The 19,697-nt window shown below is 30.5% G+C and overlaps 3 protein-coding genes across 3 annotated transcripts in view; 2 read left to right on the top strand and 1 right to left on the bottom strand.

Annotated features, from left to right (window-relative positions):
- LOC111684256 (palmitoyltransferase ZDHHC16) overlaps window positions 1-19,697 on the top strand; it is a 177,265-nt gene that overhangs the window by 102,093 nt on the left and 55,475 nt on the right. The window lies entirely within an intron of this gene.
- Window positions 10,590-12,626, top strand: LOC111684254 (alkaline phosphatase 4). The gene is made up of 3 exons (XM_023446387.2): window positions 10,590-10,996; window positions 11,055-11,830; window positions 12,326-12,626. The coding sequence occupies exons 1-3, from the start codon at window positions 10,595-10,597 to the stop codon at window positions 12,528-12,530; spliced, it is 1,383 nt and encodes a 460-aa protein (XP_023302155.2). The 5' UTR covers window positions 10,590-10,594; the 3' UTR covers window positions 12,531-12,626.
- On the bottom strand, window positions 12,638-15,327 carry LOC111684246 (serine/threonine-protein kinase pakF). Its single transcript, XM_023446379.2, has 3 exons — window positions 13,738-15,327; window positions 13,413-13,609; window positions 12,638-13,342 (listed from the first exon to the last, which is right to left on the bottom strand). Exons 1-3 carry the CDS (start codon window positions 15,325-15,327, stop codon window positions 12,931-12,933), a joined length of 2,199 nt encoding a protein of 732 aa, XP_023302147.2. The 3' UTR covers window positions 12,638-12,930.

The raw sequence follows: 19,697 nt of genomic DNA, 5'->3' as shown, positions 1-19,697 counted from the left end.
GAAAAACGGATTTTATGTTTTCACTCAAGATATCGGTTTTTAGTATGAAATAAAAGTGATCACAGATTTCGCTTGCTTTTGCTGTATCTCTTATAGTTTTCGAGAAAATCGGACTTTTATGTTTTCACTCAAAATATCGGTTTTTAGTATGAAATAAAAGTGATCACAGATTTAGCTTGTTTTTGCTGTATTTCTTATAGTTTTCGAGAAAAACGGACTTTTTTGTTTTCACTCAAAATATCGGTTTATGGTAGGAAAATGAAGTGATCACAGATTTTACTTGTTTTTGCTGTATCTCTTATAGTTTTCGAGAAAAATGGACTTTTACGTTTTCACTCAAAATATCGGTTTTTAGTATGAAATAAAAGTGATCACAGATTTCGCTTGTTTTTGCTGTATCTCTTATAGTTTTCGAGAAAAACGGACTTTTATGTTTTTTTGTTGTATCTCTTATAGTTTTCGAGAAAAGCGGACTTTTATGTTTTCACTCAAAATATCGGTTTTTAGTATGAAATAAAAGTGATCACAGATTTCCCTTGTTTTTGCTGTATCTCTTATAGTTTTCGAGAAAAACGGACTTTTATGTTTTCACTCAAAATATCGGTTTTTTAGTATGAAATAAAAGTGATCACAGATTTCGCTTGTTTTTGCTGTATCTCTTATAGTTTTCGAGAAAAACGGACTTTTATGTTTTCACTCAAAATATCACTTTATGGTAGGAAAATAAAGTGATCACGGATATCACTTGTTTTTGCTGTATCTCTTATAGTTTTCGAGAAAAACGGACTTTTACGTTTTCACTCAAAATATCGGTTTTTAGTATGAAATAAAAGTGATCACAGATTTCGCTTGTTTTTGCTATATCTCTTATAGTTTTCGAGAAAAACGGACTTTTATGTTTTCACTCAAAATATCGGTTTTTGGTAGGAAAATAAAGTGATCACAGATTTTGCTTGTTTTTGCTGTATCTTTTGTAGTTTTCGAGAAAAACGGACTTTTACATTTTCACTCAAAATATCGGTTTTTGGTAGGAAAATAAAGTGATCACAGATAGCACTTGTTTTTGCTGTATCTCTTATAGTTTTCGAGAAAAACGGACTTTTACGTTTTCACTCAAAATATCGGTTTTTAGTATGAAATAAAAGTGATCACAGATTTGGCTTGTTTTTGCTATATCTCTTATAGTTTTCGAGAAAAACGGACCTTTATGTTTTCACTCAAAATATCGGTTTTTGGTAGGAAAATAAAGTGATCACAGATTTTGCTTGTTTTTGCTGTATCTCTTGTAGTTTTCGAGAAAAACGGACTTTTACGTTTTCACTCAAAATATCGGTTTTTGGTAGGAAAATAAAGTGATCACAGATTTCACTTGTTTTTGCTGTATCTCTTATAGTTTTCGAGAAAAACGGACTTTTACGTTTTCACTCAAAATATCGGTTTTTTAGTATGAAATAAAAGTGATCACTGATTTCGCTTGTTTTTGCTATATCGAGAAAAACGGACTTTTATGTTTTCACTCAAAATATCGGTTTTTTAGTATGAAATAAAAGTGATCACAGATTTCCCTTGTTTTTGCTGTATTTCTTATAGTTTTAGAGAAAAACGGACTTTTATGTTTTCACTCAAAATATCGGTTTTTGGTAGGAAAACAAAGTGATCACAGATTTCACTTGTTTTTGTTGTATCTCTTATAGTTCTCGAGAAAATTGGACTTTTATGTTTTCACTCAAAATATCGGTTTTTGGTAGGAAAATAAAGTGATCGCAGATTTCACTTGTTTTTGCTGTATCTCTTATAGTTCTCGAGAAAATCGGACTTGTATGTTTTGACTCAAAATATCGGTTTTTGGTAGGAAAATAAATTGATCACAGATTTCACTTGTTTTTGCTGTATCTCTTATAGTTTTCGAGAAAAACGGACTTTTATATATTCACTCAAAATATCGGTTTTTAGTATGAAATGAAAGTGATCACAGATTTCGCTTGTTTTTGCTGTATCTCTTATAGTTTTCGAGAAAAACGGACTTTTATGTTTTCACTATTGTTTACTGTTTTTAGTATGAAATAAAAGTGATCACAGATTTCCCTTGTTTTTGTTATATCTCTTATAGTTTTCGAGAAAAACGGACTTTTTATGTTTTCACTCAACATATCGGTTTTTAGTATGAAATAGAAGTGATCACAGATTTCCCTTGTTTTTGTTGTATCTCTTATAGTTTTCACTCAAAATATAGGTTTTTTAGTATGAAATAAAAGTGATCGCAGATTTCCCTTGTTTTTGCTGTATCTCTTATAGTTTTCGAGAAAAACGGACTTTTATGTTTTCACTCAAAATATCGGTTTTTAGTATGAAATAGAAGTGATCACAGATTTCCCTTGTTTTTGTTGTATCTCTTATAGTTTTCGAGAAAAACGGACTTTTATGTTTTCACTCAAAATATCGGTTTTTGGTAGGAAAATAAAGTGATCACAGATTCCACTTGTTTTTGCTGTATCTCTCATAGTTCTCGAGAAAATCGGACTTTTATGTTTTCACTCAAAATATCGGTTTTTGGTAGGAAAATAAAGTGATCACAGATTTCACTTGTTTTTGCTGTATCTCTTATAGTTTTCAAGAAAAACGGACTTTTATGTTTTCACTCAAAATATCAGTTTTTTAGTATGAAATAAAAGTAATCACAGATTTCGCTTGTTTTTGCTGTATCTCTTATAGTTTTCGAGAAAAACGGACTTTTATGTTTTCACTCAAAATATCGGTTTTTTAGTATGAAATAAAAGTGATCACAGATTTCGCTTGTTTTTGCTGTATCTCTTATAGTTTTCGAGAAAAACGGACTTTTATGTTTTCACTCAAAATATCGGTTTTAGTATGAAATTGAAGTGATCACAGATTCCCCTTGTTTTTGTTGTATCTCTTATAGTTTTCGAGAAAAACGGACTTTTATTTTTTCACTCAAAATATCGGTTTATGGTAGGAAAATAAAGTGATCACAGATTTCACTTGTTTTTGCTGTATCTCTCATAGTTCTCGAGAAATCGGACTTTTATGTTTTCACTCAAAATATCGGTTTTTGGTAGGAAAATAAAGTGATCACTTGTTTTTGCTGTATCTCTTATAGTTTTCAAGAAAAACGGACTTTTATGTTTTCACTCAAAATATCAGTTTTTTAGTATGAAATAAAAGTAATTACAGATTTCGCTTGTTATAGTTTTCGAGAAAAACGGACTTTTATGTTTTCACTCAAAATATCGGTTTTTTAGTATGAAATAAAAGTGATCACAGATTTCGCTTGTTTTTGCTGTATCTTCTATAGTTTTCGAGAAAAACGGACTTTTACGTTTTCACTCAAAATATCGGTTTTTAGTATGAAATAAAAGTGATCACAGATTTCGCTTGTTTTTGCTATATCTCTTATAGTTTTCGAGAAAAACGGACTTTTATGTTTTCACTCAAAATATCGGTATTTGGTAGGAAAATAAAGTGATCACAGATTTCACTTGTTTTTGCTGTATCTCTTATAGTTTTCGAGAAAAACGGACTTTTATGTTTTCACTCAAAATATCGGTTTTTTAGTATGAAATAAAAGTGATCACAGATTTCGCTTGTTTTTGCTGTATCTCTTATAGTTTTCGAGAAAAACGGACTTTTATGTTTTCACTCAAAATATCGGTTTTTAGTATGAAATAAAAGTGATCACAGATTTCCCTTGTTTTTGCTGTATCTCTTATAGCTTTCGAGAAAAACGGACTTTTATGTTTTCACTCAAAATATCCGTTTTTTTAGTATGAAATAAAAGTGATCACAGATTTCCCTTGTTTTTGCTGCATCTCTTATAGTTTTCGAGAAAAACGGACTTTTATGTTTTCACTCAAAATATCTGTTTTTAGTATGAAATAAAAGTGATCAAAGATTTCCCTTGTTTTTGTTGTATCTCTTATAGTTTTCGAGAAAAACGGACTTTTATGTTTTCACTCAAAATATCGGTTTTTAGTATGAAATAGAAGTGATCACAGATTTCGCTTGTTTTTGATGTATCTCTTATAGTTTTCGAGAAAAACGGACTTTTATGTTTTCACTCAATATATCGGTTTTTGGTAGGAAAATAAAGTGATCACAGATTTCGCTTGTTTTTGATGTATCTCTTATAGTTTTCAAGAAAAACGGATTTTTATGTTTTCACTCAAAATATCGGTTTATGGTAGGAAATAAAAGTGATCACAGATTTCGCTTGTTTTTGCTGTATCTCTTATAGTTTTCGAGAAAAACGGACTTTTATGTTTTCACTCAAAATATCGGTTTTTGGTAGGAAAATAAAGTGATCACAGATTTCACTTGTTTTTGCTGTATCTCTTATAGTTTTCGAGAAAAACGGACTTTTATGTTTGCTCTCAAAATATCGGTTTTTGGTAGGAAATAAAAGTATCTCTTATAGTTTTCGAGAAAAACGGACATTTATGTTTTCACTCAAAATATCGGTTTTTAGTATGAAATAAAAGTGATCACAGATTTCGCTTGTTTTTGCTGTATCTCTTATAGTTTTCGAGAAAATCGGACTTTTATGTTTTCACTCAAAATATCGTTTTTTTGTAGGAAAATAAAGTGATCACAGATTTCGCTTGTTTTTGCTATATCTCTTATAGTTTTCGACAAAAACGGACTTTTATGTTTTCACTCAAAATATCGGTTTTTTAGTATGAAATAAAAGTGATCACAGATTTCGCTTGTTTTTGCTGTATCTCTTATAGTTTTCGAGAAAAACGGACTTTTATATTTTCACTCAAAATATCGGTTTTTGGTATGAAATAAAAGTGATCACAGATTTCGCTTGTTTTTGCTGTATCTTTTATAGTTTTCGAGAAAAACGGACTTTTATGTTTTCACTCAAAATATCAGTTTATGGTAGGAAAATAAAGTGATCACAGATATCACTTGTTTTTGCTGTATCTCTTATAGTTTTCGAGAAAAACGGACTTTTACGTTTTCACTCTAAATATCGGTTTTTAGTATGAAATAAAAGTGATCACAGATTTCGCTTGTTTTTGCTATATCTCTTATAGTTTTCGAGAAAAACGGACTTTTATGTTTTCACTCAAAATATCGGTTTTTGGTAGGAAGATAAAGTGATCACAGATTTTGCTTGTATTTGCTGTATCTTTTGTAGTTTTCGAGAAAAACAGACTTTTACGTTTTCACTCAAAATATCGGTTTTTGGTAGGAAAATAAAGTGATCACAGATATCACTTGTTTTTGCTGTATCTCTTATAGTTTTCGAGAAAAACGGACTTTTATGTTTTCACTCAAAATATCAGTTTTTTAGTATGAAATAAAAGTGATCACAGATTTCGCTTGTTTTTGCAGTATCTCTTATAGTTTTCGAGAAAAACGAACTTTTCTGTTTTCACTCAAAATATCGGTTTTTAGTATGAAATAAAAGTGATCACAGAATTTGCTTGTTTTTGCTGTATCTCTTGTAGTTTTCGAGAAAACGGACTTTTACGTTTTCACTCAAAATATCGGTTTTTGGTAGGAAAATAAAGTGATCACAGATTTCACTTGTTTTTGCTGTATCTCTTATAGTTTTCGAAAAAAACGGACTTTTATGTTTTCACTCAAAATATCGGTTTTTTAGTATGAAATAAAAGTGATCACAGATTTCGCTTGTTTTTGCAGTATCTCTTATAGATTTCGAGAAAAACGGACTTTTACGTTTTCACTCAAAATATCGGTTTTTTAGTATGAAATAAAAGTGATCACAGATTTCCCTTGTTTTTGCTGTATCTCTTATAGTTTTAGAGAAAAACGGACTTTTATGTTTTCACTCAAAATATCGGTTTTTGGTAGGAAAATAAAGTGATCACAGATTTCACTTGTTTTTGTTGTATCTCTTATAGTTCTCGAGAAAATTGGACTTTTATGTTTTCACTCAAAATATCGGTTTTTAGTATGAAATGAAAGTGATCACAGATTTCGCTTGTTTTTGCTGTATCTCTTATAGTTTTCGAGAAAAACGGACTTTTATGTTTTCACTATTGTTTACTGTTTTTAGTATGAAATAAAAGCGATCACAGATTTCCCTTGTTTTTGTTATATCTCTTATAGTTTTCGAGAAAAACGGACTTTTATGTTTTCACTCAAAATATCGGTTTTTAGTATGAAATAGAAGTGATCACAGATTTCCCTTGTTTTTGTTGTATCTCTTATAGTTTTCGATAAAAACGGACTTTTATGTTTTCACTCAAAATATCGGTTGTTGGTAGGAAAATAAAGTGATCACAGATTTCACTTGTTTTTGCTGTATCTCTTATAGTTTTAGAGAAAAACGGACTTTTATGTTTTCACTCAAAATATAGGTTGTTTATGCTGTATCTCTTATAGTTTTCGAGAAAAACGGACTTTTATGTTTTCACTCAAAATATCGGTTTTGGTATGAAATAAAAGTGATCACAGATTTCGCTTGTTTTTGCTGTATCTTTTATAGTTTTCGAGAAAAACGGACTTTTATGTTTTCACTCAAAATATCAGTTTATGGTAGGAAAATAAAGTGATCACAGATATCCACTTGTTTTTGCTGTATCTCTTATAGTTTTCGAGAAAAACGGACTTTTACGTTTTCACTCAAAATATCGGTTTTTTGTATGAAATAAAAGTGATCACAGATTTCGCTTGTTTTTGCTATATCTCTTATAGTTTTCGAGAAAAACGGACTTTATGTTTTCACTCAAAATATCGGTTTTTGGTAGAAAGATAAAGTGATCAAGATTTTGCTTGTTTTTGCTGTATCTTTTGTAGTTTTCGAGAAAAACGGACTTTTACGTTTTTCACTCAAAATATCGGTTTTTGGTAGGAAATAAAGTGATCACAGATTATCACTTGTTTTTGCTGTATCTCTTATAGTTTTCGAGAAAAACGGACTTTTATGTTTTCACTCAAAATATCAGTTTTTTAGTATGAAATAAAAGTGATCACAGATTTCGCTTGTTTTTGCTGTATCTCTTATAGTTTTCGAGAAAAACGGACTTTTATGTTTTCACTCAAAATATCGGTTTTTAGTATGAAATAAAAGTGATCACAGAATTTGCTTGTTTTTGCTGTATCTCTTATAGTTTTCGAGAAAACGGACTTTTATGTTTTCACTCAAAATATCGGTTTTTGGTAGGAAAATAAAGTGATCACAGATTTCACTTGTTTTTGCTGTATCTCTTATAGTTTTCGAGAAAAACGGACTTTTATGTTTTCACTCAAAATATAGGTTTTTAGTATGAAATAAAAGTGATCACAGATTTCGCTTGTTTTTGCTGTATCTCTTATAGTTTTCGAGAAAAACGGACTTTTATGTTTTCACTCAAAATATCGGTTTTTAGTATGAAATAGAAGTGATCACAGATTTCCCTTGTTTTTGTTGTATCTCTTATAGTTTTCGAGAAAAACGGACTTTTATGTTTTCACTCAAAATATCGGTTTTTGGTATGAAAATAAAGTGATCACAGATTCCATTGTTTTTTGCTGTATCTCTCATAGTTCTCGAGAAAAACGGACTTTTATGTTTTCACTCAAAAATCGGTTTTTGGTAGGAAAATAAAGTGATCACAGATTCCACTTGTTTTTGCTGTATCTCTTATAGTTTTCGAGAAAAACGGACCTTTATGTTTTCACTCAAAATATCGGTTTTTGGTAGAAAGATAAAGTGATCACAGATTTTGCTTGTTTTTGCTGTATCTTTTGTAGTTTTCGAGAAAAACAGACTTTTACGTTTTCACTCAAAATATCGGTTTTTGGTAGGAAAATAAAGTGATCACAGATTTCACTTGTTTTTGCTGTATCTCTTATAGTTTTCGAGAAAAACGGACTTTTATGTTTTCACTCAAAATATCGGTTTTTTGTATGAAATAAAAGTGATCACAGATTTCGCTTGTTTTTGCTGTATCTCTTATAGTTTTCGAGAAAAACGGACTTTTATGTTTTCACTCAAAATATCGGTTTTTAGTATGAAATAAAAGTGATCACAGATTTGCTTGTTTTTGCTGTATCTCTTATAGTTTTCGAGAAAACGGACTTTTATGTTTTCACTCAAAATATCGGTTTTTGGTAGGAAATAAAAGTGATCACAGATTTCACTTGTTTTTGCTGTATCTCTTATAGTTTTCGAGAAAAACGGACTTTTATGTTTTCACTCAAAATATCGGTTGTTTAGTATGAAATAAAAGTGATCACAGATTTCGCTTGTTTTTGCTGTATCTCTTATAGTTTTCGAGAAAAACGGACTTTTATGTTTTCACTCAAAATATCGGTTTTTAGTATGAAATAGAAGTGATCACAGATTTCCCTTGTTTTTGTTGTATCTCTTATAGTTTTCGAGAAAAACGGACTTTTATGTTTTCACTCAAAATATCGGTTTTTGGTAGGAAAATAAAGTGATCACAGATTTCACTTGTTTTTGCTGTATCTCTCATAGTTCTCGAGAAAAACGGACTTTTATGTTTTCACTCAAAATATCGGTTTTTTAGTATGAAATAAAAGTGATCACAGATTTCACTTGTTTTTGCTGTATCTCTAGTTTTCGAGAAAAACGGACTTTTATGTTTTCACTCAAAATATCGGTTTTTAGTATGAAATAAAAGTGATCACAGATTTCGCTTGTTTTTGCTGTATCTCTTATAGTTTTCGAGAAAAACGGACTTTTATGTTTTCACTCAAAATATCGGTTTTTGGTAGGAAAATAAAGTGATCACAGATTTCACTTGTTTTTGCTGTATCTCTTATAGTTTTCGAGAAAAACGGACTTTATGTTTTCACTCAAAATATCCGTTTTTAGTATGAAATAAAAGTGATCACAGATTTCCCTTGTTTTTGCTGTATCTCTTATAGTTTTCGAGAAAAACGGACTTTTATGTTTTCACTCAAAATATGGGTTTTAGTATGAAATAGAAGTGATCACAGATTTCCCTTGTTTTTGCTGTATCTCTTATAGTTTTCGAGAAAAACGGACTTTTATGTTTTCACTCAAAATATCGGTTTTTGGTATGAAAAAAAAGTGATCACAGATTTCACTTGTTTTTGCTGTATCTCTTATAGTTTTCGAGAAAAACGGACTTTTATGTTTTCACTCAAAATATCGTTTTTTAGTATGAAATAAAAGTGATCACAGATTTCACTTGTTTTTGCTGTATCTCTAGTTTTCGAGAAAAACGGACTTTTATGTTTTCACTCAAAATATCGGTTTTTGGTAGGAAATAAAAGTGATCACAGATTTCACTTGTTTTTGCTGTATCTCTTATAGTTTTCGAGAAAAACGGACTTTTATGTTTTTACTCAAAATATCGGTTTTTAGTATGAAATAGAAGTGATCACAGATTTCCCTTGTTTTTGTTGTATCTCTTATAGTTTTCGAGAAAAACGGACTTTATGTTTTCACTCAAAATATCGGTTTTTGGTAGGAAAATAAAGTGATCACAGATTTCACTTGTTTTTGCTGTATCTCTTATAGTTTTCGAGAAAAACGGACTTTTATGTTTTCACTCAAAATATCGGTTTTTTATTATGAAATAAAAGTGATCACAGATTTCGCTTGTTTTTGCTATATCTCTTATAGTTTTCGAGAAAACGGACTTTTATGTTTTCGCTCAAAATATCGGTTTTTGGTAGGAAAATAAAGTGATCACAGATTTCACTTGTTTTTGCTGTATCTCTTATAGTTTTCGAGAAAAACGGACTTTTATGTTATAAGAGATACAGCAAAAGCAAGCGAAATCTGTGATCACTTTTATTTCATACTAAAAACCGATATTTTGATTGAAAACGTAAAAGTCCGTTTTTCTCGAAAACTTTAAGAGGTACAGCAAAAACAAGCAAAATCTGTAATCACTTTTTTTTCATACTAAAAAACCGATATTTTGAGTGAAATCATAAAAGCCCGTTTTGCTCGAAAACTATAAGAGATACAGCAAAAACAAGTGAAATCTGTTATCACTTTATTTTCCTACCAAAAACCGATATTTTGAGTGAAAACATAAAAGTCCGTTTTTCTCGAAAACTATAAGAGATACAACAAAAGCAAGGGAAATCTGTGATCACTTCTATTTCATACTAAAAAACAAGGGAAATCTGTGACCACTTCTATTTCATACTAAAAACCGATATTTTGAGTGAAAACATAAAAGTCCGTTTTTCTCGAAAACTTTAAGAGATTTCACTTGTTTTTGCTGTATCTCTTATAGTTTTCGAGCAAAACGGACTTTTATGTTTTCACTGAAAATATCGGTTTTTAGTATGAAATAAAAGTTATCACAGATTTCGCTTGTTCCGAATCTTGTACACCCTTTACTAAAGTAATATTTTAGAGTTTTTTATGAACTCTCGATTATTTTATCAAACAATACGATTTTCGAAAAATAGACGCACACATAGAAGGGAGCATAATAAACAAAAGTAACTAAAGAAATACTTAAGATAAGTCATATTTTATTAAATGACAATTCTTTATCTTTACAAATCCATAAAGATCAGATAAGATCTGGTCTACTAGTTGCATTAATATTTAAAAAATAATAACAATACTTAGAACTTAATTTAGTCTTCTTTGAAACCTCTTATCATAATGGATACACAGAGACTAGTGACAACTAAAAGAAAATTTAAATCCACACAATTATTTTTAGTGGCTGGAACAATTTTAATTTCTCTATTAGTTTCCGTTTTATGTATTGGTCTAACTGTGCGTTACGAGGTAGATACCGAGACTGCTGATGTGGAGAGTGTGCCCTATTGGAAATTAAAATTACCTCCACAACAAGAAGTCTGGTATGAAAAGGGTATTGAAGAGTTAAAATCTGTTATTGTTAAAAAAGAACAACGGGGAGAAGTAGAAAATGTAATAATTTTTATAGCTGAAGGTGTTAATAGCGATATGTTATCGCGTGCCAGATTTATGAAAGAAGACAATAACAGTGAAATTAATCATTTTATATGGGATTCATTTCCTCATTTGGGTATATTGAAAGTAGGTATACTTAAATACTGGTGATATAATGATCTTAAGTAAATTATTATTGATTTAGAGCAGCTGTAGTTTTGAACCGACATGCGATGCTTTTTCCTTGGCCACTGCATTATTTGGCGGTGTTCGTACTCTCAACGGTTTAGGGGGAGTGGATAAACGTGTTAATCCCCGTAATTGTCAGCAAGCATCAAATGATTCATTTCATATTAGCAGTATATTGAAACAAGCCAAAGCTTTAAATTTACGCACTGGGTTTGTAACCACACGCCGCGTAACTGGACCTTTAGTAGCCGCTCTATATGCTCACACTAGTGATACCAACTGGGAATGTGATGGCTATATACCAGATAACCTAAAGATAAATTGTCAAGATGTAGCCTTACAATTGATAAAATCTAAAGAAGGGCGAAATATTAATGTTGTAATGGGTGGCGGTCGCCAAACTTTAATATCCAAGGTTCCAGTTTCTAATCGCAGTATTATTGATGAATCTGTTTGCGATTCTATGGATAAACGTAATTTGTTAAAGGATTGGCAATCTCATAAAATATCGGAAAATGTTAGCTTTAAATTAGTGCAGACACCTAGAGGTTTGTCTAGACTTAAGGGTTCAGTTATGGATTATGTTTTAGGTGTATTTGCTAATGGTGATATAACCGATAAAGGACCAAATTTAACAAATATGGTTATAAAATCGTTGGATGTTTTAAAGCGCAATGATGTTGGTTATTTATTTGTGGCCGAAACGGTAGTAAAAAGTGATGAAGTGAAAGATTTTCGAAGAGTACTTTGGGATTTGGATGAGACAATTAAGGAAACCTTCAAATATCCAGGGTAAGTTAATTAATAATTATAAAATATAATGTTAAATAATAATATTAGACTAGATTATAGACTAGACTATAGGCTAGATTATAGATTAGACTATAGAATAAACTATAGAATAGACAATAGACTTGACTATAGACTAGATTATAGACTAAACAATAGACAATACTATAGACTAGACTAAAGGTTAGACTATAGACTAGATTATAGACTATACTATATATACTTGACTATGAACTAGTCTATAGACTTGACTATAGCATATAGACTAGACTATAGACTAGACTATAAACTATACTATAGACTTGACTAAAAACTAGACTATAGACTTGACAAAAAACTAGAATATAAACTAGACTTGTCTATAGACTTCACTATGGACTAGACTAGATTATAGTCAATCAATGTTAAGTCATTTTCAGTTTATGTTTTGAAAATGGAAATACGAAACAAAATATATGAAAATTTTAATTCGCTTATAATCTACATGTACTTTACCAGTTTCACCTCAAACAACACCGTAGTACTTACTGTTTTTCTGGATTTAAATCATACCGCTGAAGCTCCCAATGACATTTTTCTCTATGCCATTGGCCCTCAATCGTATCTCTTTCATGGTGTTCACGAAGAAACCTATATGGCTCATGTTATTTCCTATTACCTGAAAATGGGCATCTTTCGTATGCAGACAAAATCAAAGAATTAACGATAAGTTTAACAGAATGTAATTTATTTAAATTTAAATGTAAATTTGATTTTAATATTTGTCTAACAATAATATTTTTTAATAAATAATTCTTAACTACAGAATGATTTTGTTTGTTCTTTAATAATTTGCATCTTATCTAAATATCTTCTAAATCAGAACGAGAATTTGAATTCGTAGATGTGTGACTAGTTAGGTTAGTAGAAGCATTTGGCAGCCAATTAAATGTGGATATTGGTGGTAAATTTGAATTGTTATTGTTAGTTGGGGCACTAGATAGAGGCAAAACTGATGGCGTTGCTGTTGTTGTATTGTTCGTGGTAATTTCCTGGCTTATAGAGGTGGTCGCTGTTACCGTTGATGTTAAAGCTATTCTCGGCACAGGACGCAGAATATTTTGTCATTTTACTGGCAGTGGTATAATAGGTGAAGGCACCACTGGTCTATTAATAAAATTTCCAGCAACATTACTTAAATTACGCAAATGATTGGCCTGTACATACTGGAAAGCAGAAGAACGTTCCAATTGTTGTGAGAGATAAAATTCTCCTAAAGTATAGAAACGTCGATGATCGAATGGAGTGGAAAAGGGAAAACCTGCAAAACGTGCCGGATAAGGTCGTGGATGTTGTAATGAGGGATATAGAGGATTTGGTTGTATTCTCTGAGCAGTTGGTAGCGATGAATTTCTCAAATGTGGGTTAGTAGACTGGAATGTTGTTGAGGTTTCAGTGGAATTTTTAAATATATCCATTGATTTAAGATTCTCTAAAATTTGATGTGAAGCCTGATGTTTTTTGAGATAGGCATGTCTGAAAATAAAATTGTTAATAATTATAAATTTGTTGTAATTTGTTTTGGTTTATTTGTAAATAAAATTACCGTCGGAATGTCTTGCCACATTGATTGCAAGGAAATATACCATCAACTCCATCATCAATCTTATCGGAGCTATTGGATCCCGTTTGAGAGTTACGTTCGGCATGTGCTCTCTTTTTGGATTGACTATTGGCTAAAATTTCGGATTTAGGTTTATGCCAACGGCGATGTGAGGCCAAGTTTGCAGGACAATTAAAAACCTAAAGTGTGTAAAAATAAATAAAATCTTTAAATTTTGGTCGCTTTATAAAAAAGACAACTTTTTTACAGAGAATATGTCACGCATAATTTATTTTATATTTAAGAAAAAGTATTTTTAAAAACTTACCTTTTCACATTCCGAGCACTTGTACTCAATATGAACAATACGCGGACAACGATGTTGAGCCAACTTAAAAGCATCATCGTACAAGGTGCGACATAGTTGACACAAATAAGCTCCAATCTTATTATCAATACTGGCCAATATAGCTTTAGCTTCCTCCGTAACCTCAACGACATTGAAAGCCGGATCAATGTCACCTTTACGCACTACCAACTCTTCATCATCGCGCAATTTACGTATAATAGTGCCAGAAACAGGACTAATAGTTTCCTCATCCAATGACATGTGTTTGCGTAGCTTCATGCGTTTACGTTCGGTTTTGTGAGTCTTATATGGTCTTGAGGTTGATGGCAGTTGTGAGGAAATCATAAATTGCTGCTGTTGTTCCTTATCTTGCTGGTGAGGTGTAGTGTTCACAAACGTTTTAACGTTGTCTTTTTGGTAATTAGTTAAATCTATGTATGTCTTGCCTTTATCAAATTTTTCTTGATTATCCTCTTGACGTCTTTGAAAATCTTTATCGAATAACTTGGCCAGACCATCTACAGCACGATTGTGCAATTCTTCATTTTCATAGATCAACTTATTGCGTGTCAATACATTGCCATCCTTTTCTAGCTCTTTTTCTAAATCCGCTTGACTTTGTAAACGTAACATTGTGATGGCTCGGGCTGACAATGGATTTATGTCATCCTCATCATCATTACCTATAATGTCAACATATTCTTCTTCTTCATCTAGATCTGCGTTACTGTTGTCTTGTGTTTGTGAATTAAGGTTTTCGTGGCGTGAGCTTTGGGGACTTTGAGATGATTTATGTGGTGGCTCATTAGTTTCATCGTCTTCATTTAGTTCTTGAGAACTCAAAAGTGTTTCCTCATCCTCTTCATTTTCGCCATCTTCTTCCTCATCATCTTCTTCATCCTCATCTTCGGTCAATACAATTGTTTCATCGTCCACATAAATTGTTGCCATATCTCTACGTTGGTGATGATGTTGCTGTAGTTGCAGATGCTGCTGTTGGCGTGAGTGCTGATGGTTGTGTCGTTGATACTCATCTATTGTTGAAGTACTTCCGCTTCGTTGACTCCTTGTTATTTCACCAAAATTGTTGATTATTTCTTTATTATTATCAATATTGAAACTTTGTGTTGTGGCGGCCGTATTGTATGACTCCTCATTCAAACCATATGATGAGTTTAATTCATCACGTCTTGTGTAGGTCATTGTGTGTAAAAAGTTGTGTTGTTCTGTTGTTGAGTTGCTTGCTTCGCCGGCTACCGTTGCTCCCATGACATGCGGACGCCACAAAAAATGTTCGTCTGACATAAATCTTGTACGTTTTCTGGGCGGCGATGGTGTTGAGGGTGGGGTAATGGGTACAATATTAACTCCAGCTCGTAATGATAAATCTAGTGGTGAAAGTATTAAATTATTCCTAGATATTCCTTCAGTGATAGCCGTTGATGCTGCGTTTACTGTAACTGGCTGATGAGATTGTTGTTGCTGCTGTGGTGGTCTTGTACTAAATTGTGGAAATGTCTCGTTTATTGTTGGTAATGTACGACATTCCAAATAATTTTCACTCATCATTTTCAATATTTACTGTAATTAGTTGAAAATTCGTTATTGATTAGTTTTTTTTTTTTTTGTTTTATGACATCTTTTAACATATCGCTCTTTTACTACAATGTGTATTTAACGTTTAATACCATTTTACTATTTTCTTAAATAATTTTTAAACAAATCATGAGATTTGAAAAAGTTAACCAGATTCAAAAAATATATTTTAATTTTTATTTTTTGTAATTTTCGTGAAAACATGAGTTTTAGTTTTTACGTTTACATCATAAATGTAGTAAAGTTAAGTATTGTAATTAAGTAGAACGTAGTTAAATAGCACTTATTCTTAATATTGTATTTTAAGTTCTTTTTAGCATCAAATTTATCTAAAACGACTCTGCATTTCTTTTAAAAATGAAATCCTATTTAATATTTGATATTTTGATTAAAAAAATATTTTTATAGGATTAATCCAAAAAGACTAATTGCATAGTCCTGTAAAGAATTGTTTAAAAAATTTGATCTTGATCAGAAAATTGGAAATTACAATTTTTAAGAATTATTATTAAAAAAGGCAAAACAAAACGGAAAATTGGTATATGACCAGCAAAAACTTTCATTAAAAGAGTTAAAACGCTAAAATTTACTTACACAATAGCATTTTAGTCATTATTTTAACACGGGGATGACATTGAAGGCAAGTACTTATCACTCTCGCTTATAAATTGGGAGTAACGTAAGTACTTACTTCGATCGCCTGTAAATAGTGAGTAGTTTGTTTTCTGAAGATACGCCCACTGTGTCTATTATTAGTTCTTACAATTTTCTGTGTTAAAGACAAAGTTCGAGAACGATATTGCATGTAAGTACTTACACAGTATATTATTTGTAAGTTACACTACACTAATTCTAAGTAATGCAGTCATTGAAAAGCATGTTATTAAGAAAGTACAAGTCATTACCCTGTTTTTGCTGGGAATGTATCGCACTAACATAAAGGTTATACCCACCAAAATCTCAATTTTGAATAGTTATTTATATAGCGTTTAGTGTTCTAATTTAATTCTAATAAATATACTTTTTATTGTTAAATTAATTTTGAAAAAAAGATTTAGAGCTTTTTCATATGCCAAATGCCGCTTAGATGAGATATTTCAATATTTTAGGTAATGTAGTTATATCATACATTACTTGATAATGAGTGGTCGTTGTCAATTACACAAATATTTGTGTAGCTTATTGTCTATAGCGTATATCTAATAAGGAATTAGTAAGTGGTTCTTATCCTAGTCAATAAGTTTTTTAAAGCAGTATTGATGTTTACATTGTGTAAAAACCATTCCAGATATAATTACTTGTTAAAGCAGTAACAAGAACAGACTAAAAAATATAGAAAATAAATGTAGGATCGGTTTTAAATTAAAAACATTTGGGTAAGTACTTTCAGTTATCTTCGAATAATAATAATAAGTAGATAGGTATTCACCCAAAATGTAAGTACTTATACTTTGCTCTAATATTATTTGCCTGCTTACCGCGTAAGAACAAAATTCTGGCATAACAGAGTCCTTTTTTGGAAATTTAAACTTTGTTTTTCATTAACAATAATGTGGGTAAAACCTCTATTACGGACATTTCAGAAAATTTTAAAAAAGTATATTTACGTTTATGAGTTAATTTAGATTCTCTATAAGTCACATGGAAATTTTATCAAAATTGTTAAAAATTTGAAACTGTATAAAAGTTGTTTACACCAGTTACAAAACTGGTTTAAATTTTTACCGATTTTTGTGTTTTATATTTTATATAGAAATGATAATTGAATATGTGTTCCAATTATTTGCTGTTAAATCAAAAAAAATTAAATCAAGTGGTAAATTATTTCCACTTAAGAGCAGTGGAAGTGGACTTAATATTAAAGCTATAACTAAATATAGGAGCTACCGTCATTTATAAACCAATTTCAGTTAAATTTCATTAATTTTTTTCTAATATTGATATTCTAAAAGAAGTTTAAACACTGAAATTATAGTCAATTTTGAACCGATTCTAATAATTTTTAATTATATATGAAGAAACATATTTATGGGCAAACTTTTTCAATCAGCTCCTATATTTTCTAAAAACTCCTATCAAGACTGAAAACCAAAAGTAATATTTTAACGGGTCCTTTATAGAATTGTTGAAAACTTGGATCACATATATATGTATATTAAGACAATTAATTTCAATTTTAATATGTCATCAATACGGTAATAATCCTATATCTTTTAGATCCGTTTTACTAAAGGTAAAATCGTATATAGTATTTGTATGTAAGGCAAAACAAACATTTATAATTCTTATTGAGTTTCGTTTACAGAAATAGTACTCAATTCTTGATATAAAATATATCCTCTCATATTGATCACTTTTTTGTTTTAATTTTGGGATTTTAATTTCAAAAGTTCAAATTTCAACTTAAGTGCGAGGTTGCATAAAAAATCGACGTAATTTTAAAGAAAATAGTAAAATCATATTTTTTTAACATAATTTTTAAAAATTTGCAACATTAATGATGTTTTCATTACCCAATTATTTGTGTTTGTATTTTAGTTATTGATTTTTAATTATTGTTAACACTTTAAAATATTTCCAATTTGATAGGTTATTTGAAATCATTTACTACAGAAATATTATCTTTAAATTTTTTTTTTTTTCAAATATTTTTCTTTTTTTATATTTTTTTTCTCAAAATTATTTTGAAAATATTTGATAAAATTTCACTACCGTTAACTTTCAACTTTTAATCCTTATTGTTGCGCGCGTGGCAAAGAACTGAATGACTTAAATCAAAGAATTGCGTAACGTTGAGACACCTGACGCAGTATTTGAAAAATTGAGTTTGAATTCCGACAAAATAAAAACAACAACTACAATAACATCAAAAGCCTGAAGCATTGTAACCTATCAACAGACGTTGATGTTTGAATAAAAACCCAGTAAAAACAACCACCCTCTTCACCCACTAAAATTAGATCTCCATCTCAACCCATCGCCAACAACCAGTAGCATATGATGAAAAACTATCGGAACGCATTGATGAGTTCTTTTACTCTTTCTCACTGTCTCTCTCTCTCTCTCTTTCACTTACTCCTTTGCATAGTCCTTTAATGTCTCACTGTGAGTGGGTCAGTGCTTTGGAATGCTTCAGTAGTTTGTTAAAATAAATATCTCCACTGTATACAATGTCTGGCGGCGAATTATTTTTTATTTTCTTACTTTGGGATTGCTCAACACCATCCCCCATTGCCTTTTCATTATTTTTGGGCTGATTATGAGCACTAGTGCGCATAATCGTAACCGCCCACTATTCACACATGGATGGGGTGAACAAGGACAATGTTTAAATAATTTTCGATTTATTACACAAACAGGGATTAAAAAATGTTTGTTTCTTATTATTGTTTTTCATAATTTTTATATGATGAATCTATGTATATTTGAGATTATGTATTGGCATGTTTTCAATGTTTTTATTTTGATTTTTGGGCAATGAGGTCATTAAGTTCCGCCCACTTTTAATACATTTAAATTTTTAAATACTTGTGCTGCATAATATGTGTACGCTTTTCAACTTTGGTATTAAGGTTATTGAATAGAAATACTTTTAGAACGTCTTAAAGATGTTCTTATCACAATTAGGTGTACTTATCTAATAGATTTTGGTTGTTTAATAGAATCTCAGGTTAAAATGTTGCCTCCAGTAGGTTAGTGTTCTAGGTTATTAGACAAAAAACTTTGGGTTTATTTCTATCCCGATAAAGGAAAGCAGAACAAGAATAACATCGATATTTTTACGAATGCATTGGATAGAACCGATTTGAAATGTATATATCTATCTATCTATCTATCTATCTATCTATCTATCTATCTATCTATCTATCTATCTATCTATCTATCTATCTATCTATCTATCTATTTATCTATCTATCTATCTATCTATCTATCTATCTATCTATCTATCTATCTATCTATCTATCTATCTATCTATCTATCTATCTATCTATCTATCTATCTATCTATCTATCAATCTATCTATCTATCTATCTATCTATCTATCTATCTATCTATACATCTATCTATCTCTGGTGAACAATTTTGATATATAACATGCTTTGTATAGCATGTCTTTAAAGTTATTGCTGACCAACAAAGTTAAAACTTCCCCTAAGTTATTGTTAGTGTGAGTTAACATTTCTGTGGTTTTGTCTCATGTTTATACTTTTTTTGGAATGGGAACAGCGCATTGTCATTGGCTTCTTTTTCATCTTTATATTTAGATTTTTTTTGTCCAGTTAAGGATGTATATGAATTTATAGTATATAGAAGATTCCTTTTTTTCTGTGATTTATAAACAT

Source organism: Lucilia cuprina, chromosome 4, assembly GCF_022045245.1.
Source record: "Lucilia cuprina isolate Lc7/37 chromosome 4, ASM2204524v1, whole genome shotgun sequence".
NCBI lineage: Eukaryota > Metazoa > Arthropoda > Insecta > Diptera > Calliphoridae > Lucilia > Lucilia cuprina.
This window is presented reverse-complemented; position numbering and strand designations above follow the sequence as displayed.

Excerpts from the sequence above, each read along its gene's own strand:
- LOC111684254 (XM_023446387.2), top strand. The coding sequence starts at position 10,595 with ATGGATACACAGAGACTAGTGACAACTAAAAGAAAATTTAAATCCACA. Across the intron at positions 10,997-11,054 it reads CTCATTTGGGTATATTGAAA|AGCAGCTGTAGTTTTGAACC; the intron begins GTAGGTATACTT and ends TTATTGATTTAG. Across the intron at positions 11,831-12,325 it reads GAAACCTTCAAATATCCAGG|TTTCACCTCAAACAACACCG; the intron begins GTAAGTTAATTA and ends GTACTTTACCAG.
- LOC111684246 (XM_023446379.2), bottom strand. The coding sequence starts at position 15,327 with ATGATGAGTGAAAATTATTTGGAATGTCGTACATTACCAACAATAAAC. Across the intron at positions 13,610-13,737 it reads AGTGCTCGGAATGTGAAAAG|GTTTTTAATTGTCCTGCAAA; the intron begins GTAAGTTTTTAA and ends TACACACTTTAG. Across the intron at positions 13,343-13,412 it reads TGTGGCAAGACATTCCGACG|ACATGCCTATCTCAAAAAAC; the intron begins GTAATTTTATTT and ends TTTTATTTTCAG.